The sequence below is a fragment of the Zonotrichia leucophrys genome, chromosome 3, assembly GCF_028769735.1.
Source record: "Zonotrichia leucophrys gambelii isolate GWCS_2022_RI chromosome 3, RI_Zleu_2.0, whole genome shotgun sequence".
Classification (NCBI taxonomy): Eukaryota; Metazoa; Chordata; class Aves; order Passeriformes; family Passerellidae; genus Zonotrichia; species Zonotrichia leucophrys.
In genome coordinates, this window is record NC_088172.1 from 57,062,675 (window position 1) to 57,085,621 (window position 22,947).

The 22,947-nt window shown below is 39.5% G+C and overlaps 1 protein-coding gene across 3 annotated transcripts in view; it reads right to left on the reverse strand.

Annotated features, from left to right (window-relative positions):
- Positions 1–22,947, reverse strand: part of PDE7B (phosphodiesterase 7B) — a 162,803-nt gene that overhangs the window by 16,150 nt on the left and 123,706 nt on the right. For all 3 annotated transcript variants that reach the window (XM_064708383.1, XM_064708381.1, XM_064708384.1), the window contains 5 exons: positions 17,729–17,812; positions 5,165–5,316; positions 3,854–3,917; positions 2,144–2,239; positions 343–443 (listed from right to left, as the gene is read on the reverse strand). In XM_064708383.1, the coding sequence (XP_064564453.1) occupies positions 343–443; positions 2,144–2,239; positions 3,854–3,917; positions 5,165–5,316; positions 17,729–17,812 (497 nt within the window). The remainder of the gene's footprint in view (positions 1–342; positions 444–2,143; positions 2,240–3,853; positions 3,918–5,164; positions 5,317–17,728; positions 17,813–22,947) is intronic.

Here is a 22,947-nt window from a genome sequence, read left to right on the forward strand (position 1 = left end):
TTTGGTACGTTGAAATGGTGATGTGGGGAGCTGATGCTCTGAGGTGGCTGAGGCACAGACATGCATTGCCTCCTTCAGAGTTTGGTGGGAGAAGAGCTGCCGTGGTGGCTGGAGCTTACATGGCAGCACTCAGACAGGATGCCTGCGTGATGAGAAGTGACTCACAGCTTGACTGAAACATCTGTAATCTGTAGCCAAGGCTGCTCCTGACTTGCTGCTGACTTCCAGCACGCCATCACTTTCTGCTGTCTAGAAGTATTTCCTGGGGCTTTTATTTCAACCCTGGGAAAAAAAATCTGAGAAATATCTGAAAGCAACATCAGTGTGAAAGGTTGTCATTACCTTGGGCTCCCTCAGATAGCAGTGCATAGCTTGTGTGACATCAGCAGCATGGACAGCATTGTGGTATGGGTTCTGGCTATGGTAATCGTCTTGAACCATAACTGTGAATCAAAACAGAAAACAAAGATCCTTTTGTCTCTGAATGCCATGGCCGCAAGTGGGAACTGGACTTAAAATACAATCTGAGGTTTTGCAGTCAGCTGCCTGAGGAGTTTCTTCAAATAGCTGTAGCTTATTTAAATTGCTGCTTTTATCGGGGTACCTTTAGAGAAAAAATGCATGAAAGGATTTGTGAGGCCCAAGGGGATATACTGGGCCTAGTGCATAAATCACCTCTTTCTTGCCTTAGTGAAGGCTCTCATTCAGGAATAAAATAAACAAGGAAGAGAGGCAAATTTATCCACAACGGAGTGTAATTATTTAGCCTGCTGTTATAGGGGTAGTAGTGTGCCATTAAGGCAGTACCACCTATTTTACAGCAGCAGGGAGTGAGACCCTGATATCCTGCCATGATTTGTTATTTGAGTGATGAACTACAGGCAAAGGCATTCCTATACCCCCAGGAGAAGAATCAAAAAAAACCCCAGCTTTGGGGTATTCACAGCAAAATCTCCAGTGACAATTTTAGTCACATCTGTGTGTTCATTTTAAAATGCCAGTCCCTCTTCCTTCAGTTTGCAGCTCTGGAACCGGTCCAGTTGGACCAGGAGGACCAACCTCTTAACTCTCAGCACTCTCTCTCAGACAGAAAAATCATTGAGATGTGTGCTTCACACCCCTCTGTTCCTTGCAGCAGTGTGTGCACCATTACGTGGTCGTGGGACAGCACCACGTGAGCACTGGGAGCTGCATGTGATCGTGCCTAGGGCGCTCTCCTAGACACGATCCAATTAATCCAATGGAAAGCCAACGGGCAGATTTCCCATAGCGCTCACTGCCAGCATGAGGAGCGCCAGAGAAAGTCCGAGCCTTCTGTCTGTTTCCAGCCACACAAGCATCTGGAGGTACAGTGGGTAATCCCTTAAACTGGGAGTTTAGACCACTAGCGCTAACTGCCCGACTGTCCACTTCACGTCTGCCCACAGGAGTTAGAAACAGCAGGGAGATTTTGTCTGTCTCCGCACCAGAGGAACACTTTCCAGAAGCAACAATTATGCAGTCTTAAAGAAGAGACCCTGCTTTGGAAACTCTGCCTAACAGCCTGAAAAACTGGCATTTAGATGCTTTCAAAAAGTGATGCAAAGAGTAATTGATTTTGGCCAATTTCTTCTTTTGGTTCACTGACAGCATGGGGCTAATATTTCTGTTGGCAGTAACAGCAGCAGGGGCTTTCATCAACACTGCTCAGTGTAGACAGGACAGCTTGATATAATTTGTTAAATTTCGCACATAAGCTTTTAACTGCCCTGGGCCTCAGTGGTCTTTTAGTCACTAAAATAATTACGCTGCACCGCAATTGTACTGTGCACGCGTAGACTCTGCAGTGTCTGTCTGTCTGTGTGGGCCTGAGCCAGCCACATCTCTGCATGGCATATTTTATTTTAAATCATCAGTGTGACTGTGGTACTGGGATACTTTAGTCCAATGCAGAGCCTTTTGAAATCCCTCCACTGACTAGGTACTGAACCAAGTACTTGAGTGCCTGAAAACTGTATGCTGATGCATATCATAGGTATCTTTTACTGAAATATTTCCAACTACATCATCATTTTTACACAGACAGACCAAGCCAGTGCCTTCTCGGATGTTCTACTTAACCTATAAACTTCATTCAAAGATGGTTGTTGAGGTGTGCACTTACCAAAAAACCTGTGTAATGTAACCATGTCTAACTGGAAATGGTGAATAAGTCCATGCACATTGAAGAGGTGACAAAGCAGGGTAACAAGACTGTTTCCTAAAAGGAGAAAGGAACAACTCTTAGAATCCCTTTACAGGTAGTTATAAATCAAGCAAGGCTAAAAATCTGGGTAATTTCCTATTAGTCAGCTCCTATCCCCTCATCTCCAATGAAGTGAGCTTAGATGACTCTCAGGTACTCAGAAGTCACTTATACGAATTACTCCTATATGTAATCAAGACTTGATGGAAAGGTTGTACCAATGGAGGGCCATTCTTGTGTCTAGATGCCTTAAAGATACGTTTGCTGTTTCAACATGACAGGCAACCTGTGGTTTTAACTGGAAGGAGGCAAACTGACTGTGGTTTTAACAAAATCTTCAACAGGCTTGTCTGAGAGCGACATCATTTTCATAATTCAGGTCTATCTTCAGAAACAACAGAAACAAGAGTGGCTTTTCTGCCACTTGGGTTTGCCATACTGTACTAATTAATTACTAAATATCAGGAGTTTGGAATGAATTTTTTTTATTTTGCATATGGCTGCATAAACATGTAATTAACCTTGGTAACCTAGCTCAGCTACAACTGCATCTCATAACAATGCCACAGACAGGAAAAATGAGTTGCAGCATTTGCAGTCTCAAGTCCCACTGTAATGCTGCACTGGCCTTACTGTAAATCCAATACTGGGAACACTGGCAAAATTGAGCCTTACTAGTATTACATGATCAGCTATACATAAACACAGTATTTCAAAAGATTTGCACTGCTTAATTCAGCGTCACTGTTTCCATAAAAGTTAGAAAAAACCCCAAACCAACTAACCTATACTACACATAAACAAAGCTTGAAGGGAGTCTTTTCTTATTTAATGTAACTCAGGAAGGAAAATAAATATCTGTATGAAGAACATATGGAAACTAACTTGGTCTTGACTACTGAGCAGGGGCAAAGAAAGATAATTTAGAAGAACTATGCTTTTGCTTCCCAGGCAATTTGCAATCCTTTTCACTCTTCACTGCCAGTCACTCAGCTGAATGAGCCTCTAAACCAACTTTTTTCTACATCTTCTGCCCCAACCAAACCTAATTAGACTGGAGTGAGGAATGAGGGATCTCAATTCTCTGAGCAGTACAGAAAGGAGAAAGGTGTGATCATTACTCGCTCCAGCCTGATCAAGGGTTAATGTCTGGACATTGTGGGGAAGGGGGATGGTTTACATGTGTTTAGAGAAAACATTTCACAGATTTTTACTCTCTAAATAAATTTCCTAATTTATGCTGCTGAACAGAAGCGAGGGTATCTTCACTCAAATATCTTTAGTATTGATAGAAATTGACAGATTATGGAGATCTGGATTTATTATATCTAACAGGTATATTTAAAGTGGCTTGGGAGTTTCACAGGCAAATGAAAGAAACATCTCTTGAAAGGGTGACAACAACAAATGTAGAGGATTAGATTAGTACAAAAGCACACCTGAAACATTGTCCTATAGTTCAGGAAAAGGCTGAAAAAGCTCCAGGATGTGATTTTAATAGAGGTTAAATATGGCCAATTTCTCTTCAGTAATTTGAACTGGAAACATTTAGCAAACAATTAATTATGGATTTTTTGACTAGTCATATATGAGACAGAGTAAAATAAAGACTTAAAAAAAATTACTTACCATTTGTCAAGCGATCAAACAAGAAAATGTCAAAATCCCACATTCCCACTTTGGATAACATATGCTGGAAAAAACAAATGTGAAAAGGCCAATGACTGGTATGTCACACTGTAAAGCAGATTTTTATTATTATTCCACATTAATCAGTCACAGGATTGGTTATTACAGCTTTAAAGGTTTTTTTTGAGAAACCTATAGAAGTCATATTTGAAATATCAGAAATCAGGCTCATGTGGCTGTACTGCAAAAAATATCAGTTGCACTTTTAACTGAGAAGGTTTTGAACATAACACTAAAAATACCTCTAAATGGAACTCAAAACAATGAATAATATAAACCAAAATATTATGAAAATATTCCCTTTTACTGAACAAATGCTTCATTGTTTCTTCATGTCCCCAGACTTCCAGTGCAAATTCTCTTAAAACACTAAATAGTGTTTTAAAATCTTAGCTCTCATTGAGTTACAATGTGCTAACCAAAGAAGTACACAGGAATAGCTTTTATAAATTTAGATACAGTGCTACTGTTAAGCCCACTCAGACATGCAGAGGAATCCATCATTACCTACAACTGCAGTGTTTTCACAGCTACATCAGTTGAGTCAGGAGACTGATTGTGGACTACCTCTATGACCCACAGTGATATGTGTGTGAATGAAATACACATTCACTCCCATCTCTAATCTACATTCAAGCAGTTCTGGACTCTTAATTTCTAACATCTGCCTCATAATCTCCTCCAGCAGAGAATAAAAATCGCCGAGGCATATAATCCCACCACCATCAATTGTGAAAGTTTTGCTAGAAAATACCATTCAAAGTAAGTGTAAGAGCTGCAAAATAAGATAATTATATTTTTATCAGTGTGAAGTTTGCAGTCAATGCTCCACACTTCCTAGCCTTTGCCACTATGGAGAGCTATTGTGGGTTTCCCAATAGTTATTCCATAGCAGATGAGAGACACCCATCTTTTTTCAAGTGGATGAACTAAATGCTGTGTCAGGGCTGCACTTAAATCAGTAACTTAACCTGAAATCCTTCATTCTTTAATAAATCCATATTATAATTTCAGTTGTTGGAATCTGAAAATGCTGAGTAGATTTAGCAACATTTTCTGTTGCTTTGAGACCTAAGCCTTTAAGGCTGTATCCACAAATGAGGAATGGACAATCTGTTTGTTGAGAGATAGGCACTAATGTGGGTCATTTGAGAAAGATCAGCCAGGAATCTGGTTACCTGAAGACTAAAACAAAACTGACACTCTCTGTAGTATTATTAAAAGAAATGGAGAGCTGGAGACCTGTCTTACCCTTGCTTGGCCAAGGTAGTCCTCATCCAGTAGGTAGAGAGAGGCTTGTGGTACAATTCCACGCAGTAACCGGGATGCATGGAAGTATCTCTGGAAACTTAACAGTCTTTTCACTTTCTTCTTGGTGCCGACTTCCCCTGAGAGTGCACTATCTGTGAAAAGCAACCAGTACAGAAAGCATGAAACCCGAGGTGATGGACGACAATGTCAGTTTAATATGAGAAATATCAAACACTTTAAAACAGTAATACAAAAATCATGGAGTTCACACTTCTTGCCAAGCCACACGAAGGAGCTGTATTCAAATCACTTCAGCATAATATATTTGTTTATTTTAGAGAGGAAATATGTTCCAGGGAAGAGGATACTATTGTAGGTTTTGGAAGAGCTGAGTTCAGTACACTGCCTGCCGCAGCCTTCAGTGTGACCCAGCTCAGTCACTGGCAGGAAGGGGGTGAAACATCTCCTAACTGCAGGTGTTAGGGAGAGCCTAAATGACCAGGCAGAGCTAGGTACAGGAAAGCTGCTCTTACCCTCTCTGCCTCTGTTCCCTAACTATACACCTGAAAATAACATTCATTTCTTTGATACCTCACAGGAGGTGTCACTGGAATATATTAAAAATTGCACAGCACTATGAGCTGATCTTGGGTATAAAATCAAAAAAATCATACCAAAGGAGAACTCAAAATACAGTTTGAGAACACAAATGTGTGATCCACCTTTGGAAAAGGAAATAAAAGAGAAAAAGAAATAAGAATAGGTTCATAATCCTACTGCATTTCTGCTGTCATTTCTACATATTAAAGCAAATTATAAATGAAGAAAATATTTCAGCTGTGCAATGAGGAAAGCAGGTATATTGAGATAATACAGGCATTTCTGGTTACACAACAGAATATGTTCTTTTCACTCGGTACCAGGATAATTCTAATTCCCTAATGCTGCATTAGGAGATTTTCATATAGGACTAAATGAGACACAAAAACCAAGGCAGTTTTTATACAGTGCTTAAATTACTAATTAGAGTAATTAAATTACCTTATTGTTAGTAAGAAAAATATGGAGGCTTTCTAAAACTCATAATGGTATAGGGTAATTTCATCTGAACTTTTAATAGAACCTCGCACTCAGCTGTGGTGTTTTCATTTTGCAGTCTGGTATAAGTTTTGGAAAAAAGAGAGGACAGAAACTGGACAGCTGGCCAAAGGTAGCAAAATACAATACAGTTTTATTTGTAAGACAAACCTTGTAAGAAACTGAAGATTAAACAGTCCTTTGAGAGAAAAATAATTATTTCTTGAGATAAGAAGCTCCATAGCAATGCACTGGTTTAAATAAGAGCTCATGAAAAATATCTACACACTGAAGCTGACTCTCTGTTTTCTATTTTTCCATCTCTTTTTATGAAAAAAACACTGAATGTTTGTTCTACTGTGACATTAAAATATCATTTTGTCCGCTGTTTCTACGGGTGGTATTATTCCGAGAGGATTTCCAGAGAAGTCGCTAAGGTTTTTTTGGATCATGGATGGTTCAGGTTTTGATTTCTCTAACAGCAGCAAGCACCCTCTGTAGCAAGTTTCTTCCTTATTAAGTAATCCAACAGCTACTGAGGGGCACCAAGTCACTAATAACATCCAAAAACCCCATCCTTACATACTGAGGAGCAACAGAACTTCCAACACCAAGTAAGCCTCATGGTTCTCATGTGCAGCCCAAAGACCTCACTGAGTTTTAATAATATAAAAGCACAAAATAACTTCATTGCATCTTGACAAGCCATGTGGTTTCCAGAATGAAAACAGTAACAACACCACTACTGTACCAGCTTGAAGGTCAGGTTTTCATTTATGATGTGCCAGCACCTGCCTTGATTTTCTCACACATTTTAAAAGCTGGAACAATTTCATGGCCTGTTGAAGGAGTGACTAATGTAGGTGTGAACAGTTACCCAGTGGCAGCAACACATGGAGGAACAAGTAGACTTGTTTTCTGATTTCTTTTCATTTACATAGGGCTGCTAAGAAATGGCTGGCATTCAATTTAATTCCTGGATAACAAAACACTCTTAAAATTAATTCACTTTTTAAACTTCTGTTAGCTGTTTCTCAACTTCCCAACTTTCCTATTTCCATCTTAGCCACAAGCTGTCACTACTTTCAGGTAACAAGTTTAAAATTTAAAGTGCAAAAAATTCACTTTTTTACATTAAAAATTAGAAGCTGCTCCCACAAATTTTTATCTAAGTTAATATATTTTTTTTCAGTTAAAGACAGATGACTGAAATCACCACCTACACTCTCTTAAACTGTCTTTAAAACTCACACATAGAGTTGCTGTGGATGATCTGAAAATGAAGGTTTGGCCTGAGTCCCAACAAGCAGCTGTACATTGGATTATGAAGAAGTGTTTATTTTATCCTTTGGATTACCAGATCATTTCAGTAGCATACATAATACTTGCCAAAGCACGAACAGGTCAGATGGAAACAAGTAACTTCTTATTATGAAACATATTTTCTGAATTGAACCACCAAACTTGCTGCCCATTGCTCTGTATGGTTGTCATGGGTCTCAATTCAAATTTATTTATCAGCAGACAGTGCCCCTGCAACCTGACTTGATGTTTCAGGCAAGCACTGTACTCTAATATATTATACAAAAAAGATTACCCACAATAATCTGTATTTTCATTCATAAGGGAAGAAGTTCATAATACTGATAAAGAATTGTAGCAAATGTATTTTCAAAACTGGGCTCTTGACAGGACAGCCCAAATCCAGCACTGCAGGCTATCCACGTGCAAACTCTGGATGTCAACTTAAAAGAATATCATGATCCTTTGGGTCATTTTAGTAATAACTGATTTGCTTTTGACTCACAGGACTTATCAGCTGATTGCTATCACCTATCTCAGATTACTCTGACATCCACAATAATGTATTTTATTTTGATGGTGTCTTGCATAAAATTGGACTGATGCTGCCCTTCTCTGAGCACAACACACCCCAAACAAGTATAATCTCACTAGCGTTTTCCCTTTCCCCTTCCCATCAGTGTCAAACAAAAAAAAGGAAAAGCACAACTATATGAACTTGAGAGAAAAAGGTTAATTAGAACAGAAGAGCAAAAGGCAATGCAGCCAAAAGTGAACACTTAAATTCTGCTCTCAGCTCAGCAGTTGCATCTGAATCTCCCAGAAGCAAAAAGCCATTCCCAACATACGGGATCTACCAGCTGACATAAAATCAAGATGCAGTTTTAAGATGAAATTAAGGATTTATGTGAATGACTTACAGTAAAATGCTGAACATACTACTTTATTGACAACTGCAAATTTCAATTTAAATAATAAATATAAAATTTTGATGATAACACATGTTATCATGATAACACAAGTCATGCAGTGCCTTCAGATGAAACTCAATTACAAAGTAAATGAATCAAAAATATTACTGCAGATATCCCTGAACTTCAGCTTTGGAACTATGGATACCAGAACATATGCTATAGCATCTGGTTAAAGGCCATGATCTGCAAAGGTCATATGGGAAGGATTTAGTAATTACGGGCAATTTTGAAATGAATGTGAAAGACAAACAAGAATGTCTTTTGTTTATACCCATAAAACTTCCCTCCAGAACTGTGTTTAACTTTAGTCATTGTGGCAACTTTTGAATGCTTTGCTTACCTAAAAAACTCCATCTCTTAAAAGATGCCCATTCTCAAGCTATGGAGCGACTGCCTAGCAGAGGGGTGGCAGAAACCCTCCTTTGTACACTGCACAAAGTTACTGTATGGATTACACAGACATCTTGTATGAATTACACACAAGTTTACAGAAGTGTTCGTGCAAGCATTCTTCACAAAGCTCAACCTCTGCCTTCAAAAGCTCAGGTGGCCCGAGCTTGCAGCGTTTCTCCCGTGTTTTAGCAGGCAACCAAAGTGGCTGCATTTTTCTCCAGGTAATTTGACAGCCACATCACGACGGCAAGCACAGCCAGCAGACCATGGATGATGTCTGCATTACTGCTCGTGGCCCTCAAGAGGTTAATAAGCTGCAGAAATCAATGGCTGCCTTCTTTCTGCCAACACTGCTCCTCCAGTTACACAGATCTTCTCGCCTTAAATTGATCGATGCCTCGCTACACACCAACCTCTGTTATTTCAGGAAAAGAGTTTTCCTGCACTGGGAACTGCTACCGGTTTTATTTCACATTTCTTTCACACTGCTGCACTAGCACGTGCCCACAGGCAGCATGAATATAAAAATGATGGAGGTTATGCTAACAATGGTTGAGTTAACATCCAGAAATGATCACATAAATCAAACTTGGACAAGGGTGTACTTAACTCTGCACCAGACATTCATTACATTGTTACTGTTCTTTCAAAGTAAACAACCTTTGTTATGCATTCAAATAAAGCCTCTGAGTTTTTCTTCATGGTACTGCCTTTTGTTATTTTATTGCACTTCAGCGTACAATAAAAACAGGTCACCCAGCAGCATGAGTGGATAAAAAAAGGCTTATTAATTTTCAAAATGAATGGATTCAGAAAAGAGAAATGTTTTTTTCCTCTTCTTTTCTAAAGGATGCAGAATAAATCAGGTTCTCAAGCAGCTGCCTTGAATCATATAATTTGTAATACCCTTTCCCCTCTTCCAAGGATGCAAAGGCATTTCATACACAGCCACTGTACGCCTGAAGACCCAGGCAGGACTGGTGGGAAAGTGCTGGGATATCTGGAAGATAAGGTGAGAGGGTGAGTCCTGCAATTTAAGCTCACGACAGCCTGCAAACAGTAAGGATTCTGGGAAACAATTTGTCTCTGGTCCTACAGTTTTCCACACTGGTTCCTGGCTGGACAGCTAGTTAGAAAACTTCCCTTTGTGAGAGGTCTGTAATTGACTTAGGAGGAATAACTGGTGTTTATCCCTTTTTTGCACATAAAACTATGCATTTACATCACGTTTACTGAAGTCTTCTTTGGCATACTCATTGCATGCTTGGCTGCTGAATTTTTCTTACACAGGAGAGTTCATAGCACTGATGATAGAAAAAAACTGCTGTGCCCTCTTGGTATCTTCTTATGTTACAGACTTATCAGTGTCCAAAAGACAACAGCAGCATTAGTATGGGTAGTTGAACCAACACCGGTGATCTAAAAATTTATTACAAACTTAATGTTTTAAATTTGAATTTTGTAGAAAGCACTTATCAACTAGAAGAACAGAAAACCTCTTCTCTCTGCACTGTCTAGGCCTTCCAGATACATTTCACCTTGTAGTCCAAATAGCCTTCAGAAAGAAAACACTGAGGTTTTGAGGAAAGGCCTGAGAAAATGCACAAACCACCAGAAGCCTATGTGGAAGGACTGTCACTTAAAAGCTTTCAATCTGGTGCAGAAGGACCAAGGAGCTCAGATGAATATCCCAGTTCTATGTCTCAATCACCAGTGTAAGAAACTAAAAAAAACTGATTCAAAATTAGTAAGATTGTGTCAATTTTATCATCTGAATATACACTGGTCACTGCAACTAAGAAGACTGAGATGAAGACCTTGCATTACATCCTATCTACAAATAAAAAAGTGTTGATCTGAAATCTTGTAAATGCAGGAATCTTTCTGAGACTTCCTCAGACTACATGGAAGCCAAAAAAGTTGTTATAAACACTTTGTTTCTACTTGCTTCTCCAACATCTAAAATATTCTTTGTTCCTTGACTTCTGAAAAATTTGTTGTTAGAGATGAAGTGCTCTCTGCCAGCTGCCATTGTTTATATAGGTTGCAACTGCATTATTTCTCTTTAGGGGGCAAACTTTTTTTCAATGAAAACTTTTCTCACAGCAGAAGCTGTGAGAAAGAGAAAAGGACCCTGAAGACATCAGAGAAAAGCAAAAAATTAGAAGTACAGCAAAAGAAGTTTAAAATTTTCTGCTTTAGAGTAAAAATTTTGTTCTCCAGCCACATCCACAAGTGCACAAAACCAATGCAAAGCCCTGCTTAAAGAGGAGTCACTTGTGCTTCTCTGGCTAGAGTGAGAGGTTCTGAGAAATCACCTTTCTAGGTGACCTGACTCTGGAGTTTCCACTTCTTTGAACATCACTTGAAGTGATGGTGCCTCATTACAGCTGAATTTCCAACTCATGAAGTTCCTGCACAATTATTGGCATTTTGAAAAAGACTAGTCACGCAGTTTCCTCCCCATCCCAAAATACATTCTTTTTGATACTGTTTGAAAGAAGTTAAGAATTATGCTGATAATTCCACTTATATACTGAATAATCCTATTACAACATGTTCTGGAGAAATTAGGGTTTCAAAGACCACTTAAATAACAGAATATTAGTCATAATAACAGGAAGAGGAATAGATTAAATCAAAATTTAAGATGAATTCAGATGTGTTTCCTATCAGAATTTGAAGCCTTTATTTGGGCTATCACTCATCTTTATGCAAACAAACACTTTGGCATCATTTTATTAAGCCTCCTCCAAGTTCTTAGGAAATGGCATGTTATTTTCTGGTTTGTCACAATCTCATTATCTTTCATTATGAACCTTTACTTTGACACTTCAATCTTTGTACAGCAGTCAGGACCTTTTCTTCCTAAAACTGTTAATTGTTCTATGGCTGATTACAGTTTCTCCAACAGGAAACAGTGCATCCTCTCCTCCTTCACTCCCCTTGAGAAAAAACAACATAACCTGTAATAACAGCAAACCCAACCTTCATTTATCACTTTAATGATCCCTTCTCCTTGTTCTTTCTCTTCCTCTGGTCATTTGGAAAGTATCCTCAGTGTTATCTTCAGTAGATCCTTTCCCTTTTCTAATCAAGGAAAAGGAGGTGGGGCGGCAGAATGGGTCACGCATCATTTGGCAACTTTTAAAGGGACATCTTCAGTGAACTGAATCCCAAGTCTGTACTAAAAAGTAAGCTACAAATGAGTGTATCAGGTCAGTGTTTGCTAAGACTCAGTGTGTGAAGCACATGCAGGCTTTTTGTTTGTTTTGCTTGCTTTTGTTTGTTTTGAGTTCTTCTGACGCATTCATAACCCAAAAGGATGGATTTTGTTGGCATATGAGGGCACGTGCATCTATTGGTTTTCCATTCTAGCTTTCATTTTTCTGCAAGTGTGGCATTAAAGCTAAACAAGGAGCATGAATAGCAGGAAGTCCATTATACTTTTCAAGCAAACTCTGTTATTAAATTTTGCATATAGCATCACTTAAAAAAATACAAAAATGCAAACTCTTCCTCCAAAAAAAAAAAAAAACCCTTTCCTATTATTTGATAAAAAGGGTGAACCAGATTGACTTCCAATGATACAAAGAATTTTTTAATATAGTGAGGGGTTACTGGAAAAGAGAACATTCTCTGTGCTGAAATATTAAGAGGATTCTAATTTCTCTTCCTTGAACAGGTAACTGATAGCAAGGCCACAGGCTGACCAGTTCTGAAAATGTTCATCCCATTCAAACAAGCCAATGTGACTAAGAAGCCTATGTATCTTAGGGATGATGATGAGTATCTTTTGGATAGGTTTATCTACGAGGAACTAGGGGAAGCATTATGCAGAAATAATGCAGACCTCGTAAGATCTCTCCCTTTCTAATTTAAAAACCATCTGGAACTTTGGACTCATCTCCACAGGCTGGGCTGAGTTCTGAGTAATCCAATCAGCCCATGAAACTTCCTCACAAGACTTTTAGTGTCCTAATTTAACCCAGGTCAGAAATATCTAAAAAAGCATCTCTCACTCCCACTTCTTTTTCTAGCCAAAGGCAACAAAACAAGGCGCTTAACCAAACTCTTTTTAACCTCACTCAATTGGGTTCAGGTTACTTTATGGTTCAGTTTTGGGTTGGTGGCTGCGGTTAAGTTTTATTTTCCCTGGAGATGGGCCCTACCTGAAAGCCCTGGAGTGTTCAAAATTCAAACCCAAAAATGAATGCAAATTTTGCAATAGACCCTTCTGTAGACAGGCAGAAACCACAGATTCAAATGTCCACAGACTTTGGTTCTTTGAGATGGAGACATTTTCATGACTTCGTATCTTCCCTTACTAATCCTGACAACATGTTTTATTTCTCCAGTACCTAATTCATCACATTCCTGCAAAGTATGTGACGAATTCACTTTATTTGCAAACAAACTGAAAACCAGAGTATTTTGCTTGACTCAGATCAGACACAAATCAAGGACAGAGATGGAATGTTACCTAATATGACCATTTATCACCATCTGGAGTTAAAAGTATATAATCCGTAATAAATTAATTTGCCATGCTAAGCTTAAAGCAGGTGGGGTTCTTTGGGACTCAGCTTCTGCTTGCATGACAACATCAGGATCCTAAGTAATACAGAGACATACCTTTGGAATGTCTACAGACATGTTTTGACATTTTGCATATTCTCAGATCCCACTCTGTGTTCCTGCTGTGCAAGGTGTAAGAAAACAGGTATCTCTCTGGGTAACACCACTTGGGTACAGAGACTCCAATTTGCAGGTCACATATATAAACACTGAAGTGAATACTGAAGAAGGGAATTAAATATAGTCAATTAAAGGCAAATAATTTTGTTGTTTGCAAGCCAAAATTTAATCGAGATAAAAGCTTGGCATAAACAAGACGGGAATGGGAGAATTTAAGTCTTAAGAACCTTGTCAAGCAAACTTCTAAATAGTAAGTTACTTATCACAGCTGTAATCTATGTTATTTTGTTACTCTACTTAATCAAACCTGGCAATAAAACAAAGTATCCAACATAATTGCCATAGGGTGAGGTCTTGCTTACTGCTGCATGTTTACCTACAAGTCCAGATTAATCACAAGGAATTCCCTCAAACTTTTGAGTTAAGGCAATGAAGAAGTGTACTGTCACAGCCACCAAAAAAAACCCTCATAATGAGATAATAAAATCCATTTAAATCAATGCATATTAGTCACTAGTGAGATCTGCTTCAATGACTCACTGAGCAACTTTATGAATCAGAGAACTAAATTATTGCTTACCATAGCTATGCTCTTTATTCCTCAAATCCAAATAATACTCTGCTAAAAGGAAAATTGGATTAATTTGCACTGCAGAAGTGTTTTGAATTCTAAATTATTACCCAGCAAATATTTAATTTAACTCCTTTTCTGTCCTGTGAACAGTAAGGTTCACTTAATTCACTGAAATGTGGAAGTGTCAATGAGTTGCCAACATCAATTTCGACCTGCACCAGGTTCAGTCTCAAGCTTGAGCTACCCAGTTCAGAGTCAAAATTTCCTAAAATTTGTGAGATTTTGTTTGGAATTAATTGAAGACAAAACTATCACCCTATCTTCCCATAAACCTATAGGGCCGTGCAAAATTCGTATCTCTTATTTTAGGAGTCCTCCCTCTGCTGGGGAGGAGCTGCTACACGGCCTCCCCTCAAGCTTCTGACTTGCTGCCATCAGAGAAAAGACAGAAAGACACTAAAGCCCTGTATCTCCCCCAGAGAGGATCCTGAAACATCCTCACGGTCCTGAGAGCCTGGCAAAGACAAGGTGAAGCAACACTAACTTTCTATACACTGCAGAGTCACTGGGGGAATGTGCAGATGGCATCGCAGACTCAAACAGCAAGAAGCCAACATTAGTACAGTTGGCTTTGATTAGGGCTACAGAAGATCCCATTTTCAGAGTGAAGGAAGTTTTCCTATCCAGAAAGACTTCATGGTGTCTTAAGTTACACAGAGACTTTACTGTAGGACTCCAGAAAAAACAGAAGATATGGTCTAGTCAGTGTTAACCCTTAACAGACAAAGTAGGGAAACATCCACTAATTTGACTGAATCTGCACTTTAAAAAGTTACATATAAGTAATCTTTAGTCTGACATTAAATATCAATGCCCTGTATTTTTTTTACATGGGAATTTACATAATGGATGTCAACTTGTTCAAGAATGAGCTTCAGTGTTTTCCCTTACTTTAAAACAAGGCTGGTACTGTTTTTTGGAACAGTATTTCAGATGCAAGATAGAACAGTCGCTATTTAAACTCAGTTTGTTAGTGAGAAGCTGCAGTAATGTTTATGCTGCATTTGTTGATGACCTCTGAGAACATTTACTATAACATTTCATCTGCCTCTTCCTTCCTTCACTCAACATTTTTCAGTATACAGTTGCTGCCGGCCAGTTACTGCCCCCAAACAAATGCAACATGGTGACAAAATTTTATTGAAGGTTATTAATTGGGTACTTTTCAAGAAAGTGTGCAGTGGTGGCATTTATATATATTTCTTTTTGATAGGATGTGCAGCACCATGTTTTTTGCTGCTTACACATACTGCTTATGTGGTTATGTTTTTTGCTACTTCTGCACAGCAGGAATGGATTTAACAGAAAGATGTAGATGAACAAATATTACAAAAGCCTGTTTATTTCCTGGCAAAACACATCTGCATGCTCTAACATTAGGCATCTTCATTTACTTGTAGGTCACCAAGTGAGCCAGGCCCAGTGTGCACTTGCCAGCTACAAAATCAGTAGTCAAGTGTCTAGAAATCCCACTTCATTTTGCACCAAAAAATTAAGGCAACATTACTCCTTAGAGAGAAAATGGTAAATATATAAAAACCTGAAAACCAGGGAGAATCTAAAATCAGGATCACTGCTTTCCCTTACAGAGATCATGATCAGCCAGCCATACATTTCAGGTTATGGAAAAGCAGTGAAAACAGAAAGCTGGAGGTCTCTGTGACAGAGAGCATTGGAGCACAGAACTCCCAGGTTCCCTACCCTGCTGGACCAGAGGCGCACACACAAGGAGGCATCACTTTTTAGCTTAGGTGGAATGCTTTGCTCTTGGCATGATCAAAGGATGAGTATTCCCAGCCAGAGCATCCCTTGCCATGGATGTCTCTCTACACAGCCCACAGACAGCACCAGCATTTCACAGAAAGTGGCAGGATCTGGAGGAGGGCAGGACTCACATACAGGGGCTAGAAGTGAAAGCCCTATAGCCAGAAAAAAATCCTGGAACTATTCTTGTGTTCTTCCTTCTCCATGGGTAAAGACACTAAAAACTCTTTTGAAGTTTAAAAGAAACCGAATTTTATATAATGTATATGTATTCAAAATAAAAAAGAAAGAATCAACTTAGTCGCATTTGAATATGAATATATATCCACTTCTACTTCATGAATGAAAAGTGCTTTATTTTCTCTCAGTTTTTACAAGGGCATGCATGACCAATACTATTTCCAGCTAGCTTACACCTGATTTTTCTTCGTGCTTTTCATTGGCAAGTCAGAACTAAACTGTCCTCAAAACTCTGCTCAACCAGTAAGTTATTCCCTTTGTCCTGGGAAAACTGATGGACCCCTCTTACCCCCTTATGCCTTTCTACCTCAGCCATAGCAAGCTCTCTGATGGACTTCCAACCCAGAGAACACCTTTAATCAGCAGGAGTGACAGCAGCACGTTGCTGAGTGGCAGTAACTCTGCCAGCATGGGAGGATGCAGCCCATCAGACCCCAAGCCCTCCCTCCCCAGCTCCTCTCTACTCCTGACCCCCAGCCAGCCCTCCCGCTTTGCTTCCTCTCTGCTCCCTTCCCTCCCTGCCTCCTCCTCCCTTCCCCAGGCACCCAGACAAGGAAGTGCAAAAAGGAGCATTCAAACTTCGGTTTGACAATTGCTCTGTGATGAAAAGCACAATCCCTAGGAGCATGACAGTGTCAGCACTGAAACTGTTGGGAGGTCCAGTTTGTTTTGATGAAGACAGTGAATAACAGTTTTTTCAAAGGTTCCTTGTGCAGTACACAAGGACACATCAAGACCTGCCTGTGTCCATACACTGAAGTTTATACACAAGCTGTGTGTTACAGGACCCAAGACTTAGTGGTTCTTTTTATTTTATTTTTTTACACCCTTGCTAATGGGTTTGCATCAGTATAGAGAGTCCATCACGTGAAAAAACACCCAACAGGGCTTCGATTTGTTTCTTTTTCTTTTTAGATTTGCTGTCCTTTATTTACAACAGTGGCAAAATAACTTCAATCAAAATGAGGTTAAGATTATTTTTAACAGATGTTCACTGCTGGCCTGACCCAAAATCCATTGACGTCAATGAGAAGACTCCATGGGGCTTTGGATTGGGTTCTAATTGTTGGAAAAATTAATGTTATTGTAAACCACTGGTCAGTGCTGTCACATGCTCCCCTTCTGTGCCAATTCTATATGACCGGATAACAGCTTCACATAAATCTGTTCCAACTGCTGTCTAAGAGGCTAAAGGACACAGAGGTTTATCTCTTTAATTCTGAACTGCCCCTGCTCCTTCCCTAGCACACCCTATGGCCCTACTGTATTTACATTTGACAGATTCAGCATTACGGACTATTCACACAATCAAAACATTTCACAGCCAGACACTGAGTGGAAATAATGGAATTAATGCTGACTGTGTGAAGACAGCTGAGCTACAGATATGTGTGAGATGAGATAGTTTGGTTCATACACTTCCGGTAGAGATTTTTATTTGTTTTTATTTAAATACAGACCTGAAAGAAGGGTTGCACTTACTGTTAAGAAGACGGAAGTCTATAAATGGGTAGGAGCCGCGGCGCTCGGAGACAACCCCTGTCTGACCTCTCACCCGTGCATCTCCTGCAAAACACAAAATCCCCAGAGACATTAGAAGGGGCAGCTGCCTTTCCCTGCTGTTTGCATCTAGATCTATTTTTTAATACAAAGTGACGACATTACACTCCTCCAGTGGGAAAACTAAGGTCCAAAAATTCATCTCCCACGACATCCCGGGGTAATTGGGTAAAGCAGTACAGCTGATCCTCTTATCAGAACAAAGACACAAAAAACCCTTCATTGCTGGCTGGGATTAAACAACATTATCCTATTGAACAACTTCTTGCCCAGCAAGCAGGCTCTCATTGCTTCACAAGAAGTGCAGACATGGAGACATCTGCCTTTTTTTTTTCCTCAAGCAAGAACAGGTAGGACTCTGACTGTCAGGGCTTCACATACAAAGGTCCCAATCCCAGACTAGGCCCACAATCCAATGGACCTCCACAGCTGCGGGACTGCTCTCAAAACCATTAGTTGATGAAAAAATCCTCCCCCAAAAAGTATTAAGATGTTTTTGCACTTAGGTGGGTGGTTTGTATGTTTGTTTGTTTGTTTTTGTTTTACTTTCTGCTCTTTGAGCACTCTGGAAAATGCAAACCTTCTCCTCAAACACTGCAGCTGTTTTATGTAAGTGAAAACCTGATGTTCTCAGATAAGCATTACTCTGGAGCGTCAGCATGCATATTTAAAGGTGATGAAGTGCCAACACAATACTAAGAATTAGTACTGTGTATTGCTGTGTAACTCACACTGACTAGTTCCTGACTTACCATGTAATATTGATGAAATAAGCAAAACTAATTTAAGCAGAAAAATGCTCCCCAGGATATATAAGAGTTACAAAACCTCTCTCCAAGTAAACAGGAAGTAGTGGGCAAGCATGTCAATTTTATGTGTCCATAATTTTAAGTATCTTGCAGTGAAATGTAACTGGTCCTTTACAGGCAATCAACAAGACCAAAATATTAAAAATTCTTAAATAAGATGAAGTCTGGAGACCTTGAGGTTCTAGTTAAGAGTACTCTAGTTCTTCACCATACTAATTCCTCTTCTACAGAAACAGAGACCACAGTGTAGAAAGCAAACCCACTGCCCATCCTTACACAGCTCCCACTAGTAGTAGTAGTAGTGCAGTCCTATCAAAGTTTGCAGTGAAGTGTGAATTTTTAGTTACTTTGAATTGCATTTCCTCTGGGATACAAATATAGCATCTGAGTAATCTAAACAATAATTTAAGAATTTGGCTGCTAGTGCTAGCTTCTACTGCTTGTGTTTAAAAACAAGAAAACATCTTGTAGCATAAAAGAAGGACCTAGTTAAATGCTGTTATTTTTTTTCTATCTAATGTTCACTTAAAATGTGCTTACAATTATGTTGAAGGGAAGAAAGCCAAGTAGAATTACTAAGTTAAATATCTGAGGTGGAGAAAAACTTCCGTGCCCTCTAGGGGTCCTTAGAGATACGAAAGACACAAGAGAGTGCATGCAAATTACGAATATTTCAAACACAGTCACTTTTGATTATAAATATAAATCTAGGTTCTCTCACCCTTATTTTCACTTTGCTTTTTTGTTCCCAGAGACAGAACACGTGCTCCCCGTTCTCGGCTCCTTCTTGCCAACCACTCTGAGGAACCAGTCCAAAGCCCCAATTACCCCTCCTGACAGCAGGGCCAGGAGGGGCAAACCTCTACCTGCTCTTCAGCTGTTCCACTTCAAAGGTACGCTGATGCCGTGGGTCTGCCTTCATCAGCAGTTAAAATTATGTGTAACGCTATTGTGGCCATGAAGGTACAGGAACCCATCCCCCCGTGATCCTCATGTTCAGGAGAAGGAGGGTGGAGCAAATAGCTGGAGAGTTTGTAGAACTCCGACGCAGGATTCACCAGCACCCACAAGGCAGAGCTCACGAAGCAGCACCCAGACTTAAAAGCATTGCTCTCTGCCACAGGTAACCCCATCAGATTGGCTCACATGTGCACAAAGAGTAAGGATGGCAAGCACATGGTACGCATGATATAAACCCAAAAAAATCAGGCAGGCTTGAGCCTGCTGCTGATACAGGCATCAGCAAATTAAGAACGGGTGTGAATTCAAAGCATGCCTTGACCAACGCTTTTGTTTTTCTGCAGGCACCAATGAATTAACAGGAATCTGCAAGTAATCCCCTGTATTACACACTGATAAACATGTCACTTGTGACTGTATCAGCGGAGACATTAAAAACAAAACAAAAAAAGGTAAATTCAGACTCCAGAAATCTGAAAAAACACCCAAAGCATATGATACTATAAAGCCAGAAAGACTGATAATCTTTGTAGGCATGAAATAATGCAACTATCAAATCAGAGGAGGTACCATAGTACTAGACAAAAAGAAAATCATATACAGTCATGTATCAAAAGGATTCCTTAACTCTGATCTCAAAAGTGTGACCCCAAATTTTGAGGAAGAGAACACTAAAGGTAGGTAGACAACTGTAACACCGATGAAAAGACAAGGTGGGCTTACCAAAAGCCCACCATACAAGATAATTAATTACCTCAAATAAAATAACTAAGTGTTAGACAAAAGGAAAAGAAAGCAATACTGTAGTGCAATTCAACAATATGGACCTCATTAAACATCCAAGAGAAGACAAGAGAAGAGTACAAGAAATGAAGACTAAAAATAAGAAGATAACACGGTGCACCAAAAGGAAACTTTCGCGTGGGAACAATTACTCCGTAATCTCCATGATATTTAGAAAATTTATGCTGGGAATGGTCCTAAAGAATTTTTCTTGATGATCTTGACACAGAAGAGCACTCATGATCCCTGAGGATAACACAATGCTGGGAGATACCAGGTATTGAAGCTACAGCTAATTTTAAATTAAGTTCACCACTGCTGTCACCTCTTTGTCCCAGCTGCTCTGTGGCCCAGATGCCTGATGTTCCTGCTAGCCCAGCTTCCTCCCACGGTCCTGCTGTCTCATACAGACCTACAGGCCAGCCAAATTAAATGCTTATGTACACCATTCAAAGCAATTTCAGCAAAGGGAGGGAAAGTAATGGAGCTATTGATGGAATTAGTAAGAAATGTGAATGAGTTTTACTGAACTAGCAAGCCCCAGGATCGGAAGTCATGACAAATTAGTGATTATTAGAATTGGCTGTTTGTGTAATTTTAAATTTTTTACAGGCAATATAATTTTGGACTGTCTCTAGCACTATAGGAACCTGTATACAGAATAAATCTGCATCCTTGCTGACTTAGGAAAAGCTACTAAAATCTTTATATTCTTATATGATTATTAACTTTATCCTGAGGGAAGGCAAGTTTCTGATGAGTCAAAGATGTTATCAAGTAGCTCTACCTCATGAATCTGTTATTTCAAAATACTTCACCAGGTGCCTCCTAGTCTCTCTCTACATCATTAGAGAAAGATTAGTTAGGAAGTGGTGGTGGGCTAAATCAACCACACCTCCCTTCCTCCATTTTTTCTTGGCACACGCATTTGGAAAATATTCACATTCTTCCCTTTTACTTTTAATTACATCTTAGTAAGGGATTGCACCAGATATACAACTTGCCACATTAATTTGGGTCGTTAATGGCAACACACTCAATGCTATTTTTTTTTTTGCTTTGGCAGATGACTTTGAGGCTGACTTTCATCATTCCACCAGACCTTTACATCTCTTTGTCTCCACCTTAAAAATCAAGCTAAGCAGTCGTTCTGACAATTTATGCAATTAGCAGTTTTAGATAAATAATACTTTTTAGAGCGAAAGGAAGGAATTCTGTGGTAACAAAGCAGGAAATTTTGACAGCTCATTGTGTTCCCAAATGAAACGGGCAGGGTGAAGGGAAATGGTCAGGGTACAGATTCTCCTTGACTGCTTTGGGCTGAAGATGCAGGGCTGGAACATCTGCAGCTGCAAACACCAGGGCCTGCACCCTCACTGGTGCCAAGCTGCCACGAGAGCTTCCAGCAGGGAGACCTCCCAGGGGCTGCTGTGCTCTTGAATTTTACTTTGTCGTTGTTAAAACAAACAAGAACACAAGCCAAATAAACCAAAGCAACCCGTTTAAGGAGCCAGCGCTGTGACTGACACGCATGGCAGATCACAGGCACAAGAAAATCATCTACAGGGCAAGAACCACTGCACTACTATAGCATCAAGGGCACTTCAAGATGGTTCAGAAGGGTTAAGAAAAAAATGAGGCAGCTCTTAACTGCCTTTCACATCTGGAGGAAAGAGCCATCTGCGCCGAGGAAAACAACTTCTCCAAGACTTGCCTGAAACAGCGTGCGATTCAATTTCACTGAGCAAGCACAACAAATTAGGAAAGAAAACAGGCCCATAGCTGTGACAAAACAACAGAGCAGCTTCATCCAGCAGAAGTCAGGACCAACCACCAAATTATTGATTCTATTTAGTACACAGCTCCATGTGGTAAATCTGGAATACCACAGCAAATTCACAAGAGGTTACAAGTATTTATTCCAGTCAAGCTTTCTTACAATCTTCATTCCAGTATTGCTTAAGTTGACTGTTCAGAGTACATACTGCAGTGGCTGACAACTTTCCATGGAAAACCAAGTGGAGTAGTAAGGCCTCCTGTGGATTCCATGGAGCCCATGGCCCCTCCACTATTTCAGTTATGAAAAGGCTTGGGATTTCTGACCTGAGGAAGAGGGCTTGATGATGTTTTAAGCATCAATCTGGTTCTAGTGGAAAGGTTTCTAAAAGAGAGAAGCATTGCTCTGTAAAAGTAGCAAACTCAAATGAAAAGCTATGTTAAAAGTGAGCACCAGAATTACTGGAATTATATTTTTATTTGAAGACATCTAATACTTGTTCATGGTGATTCAGGCTGGTTTGGATTATTTTCATTCTGTTGTATTAGTGCTATAAGTGTTACTGTAAATTCTTTTTTGTCGAAGGCATTTCATAAAGATTTCTCACGTGCATCAGATCTTCTGAACAAAGCCATTTCCTCTGAACAGACACAAAGAGACTGATTTAAGGGTTACAGACTCAGGATGACTCCCCTTTGCAGAAGGAGAAACTGCAGCAGCCACCTCACTTCATTCATTTGTAAGCACTGAATTTTTAAACATGTAAACATTCCAAAATGTAAGTTTTTCCGTGCTGTATGCTGGATGATTCT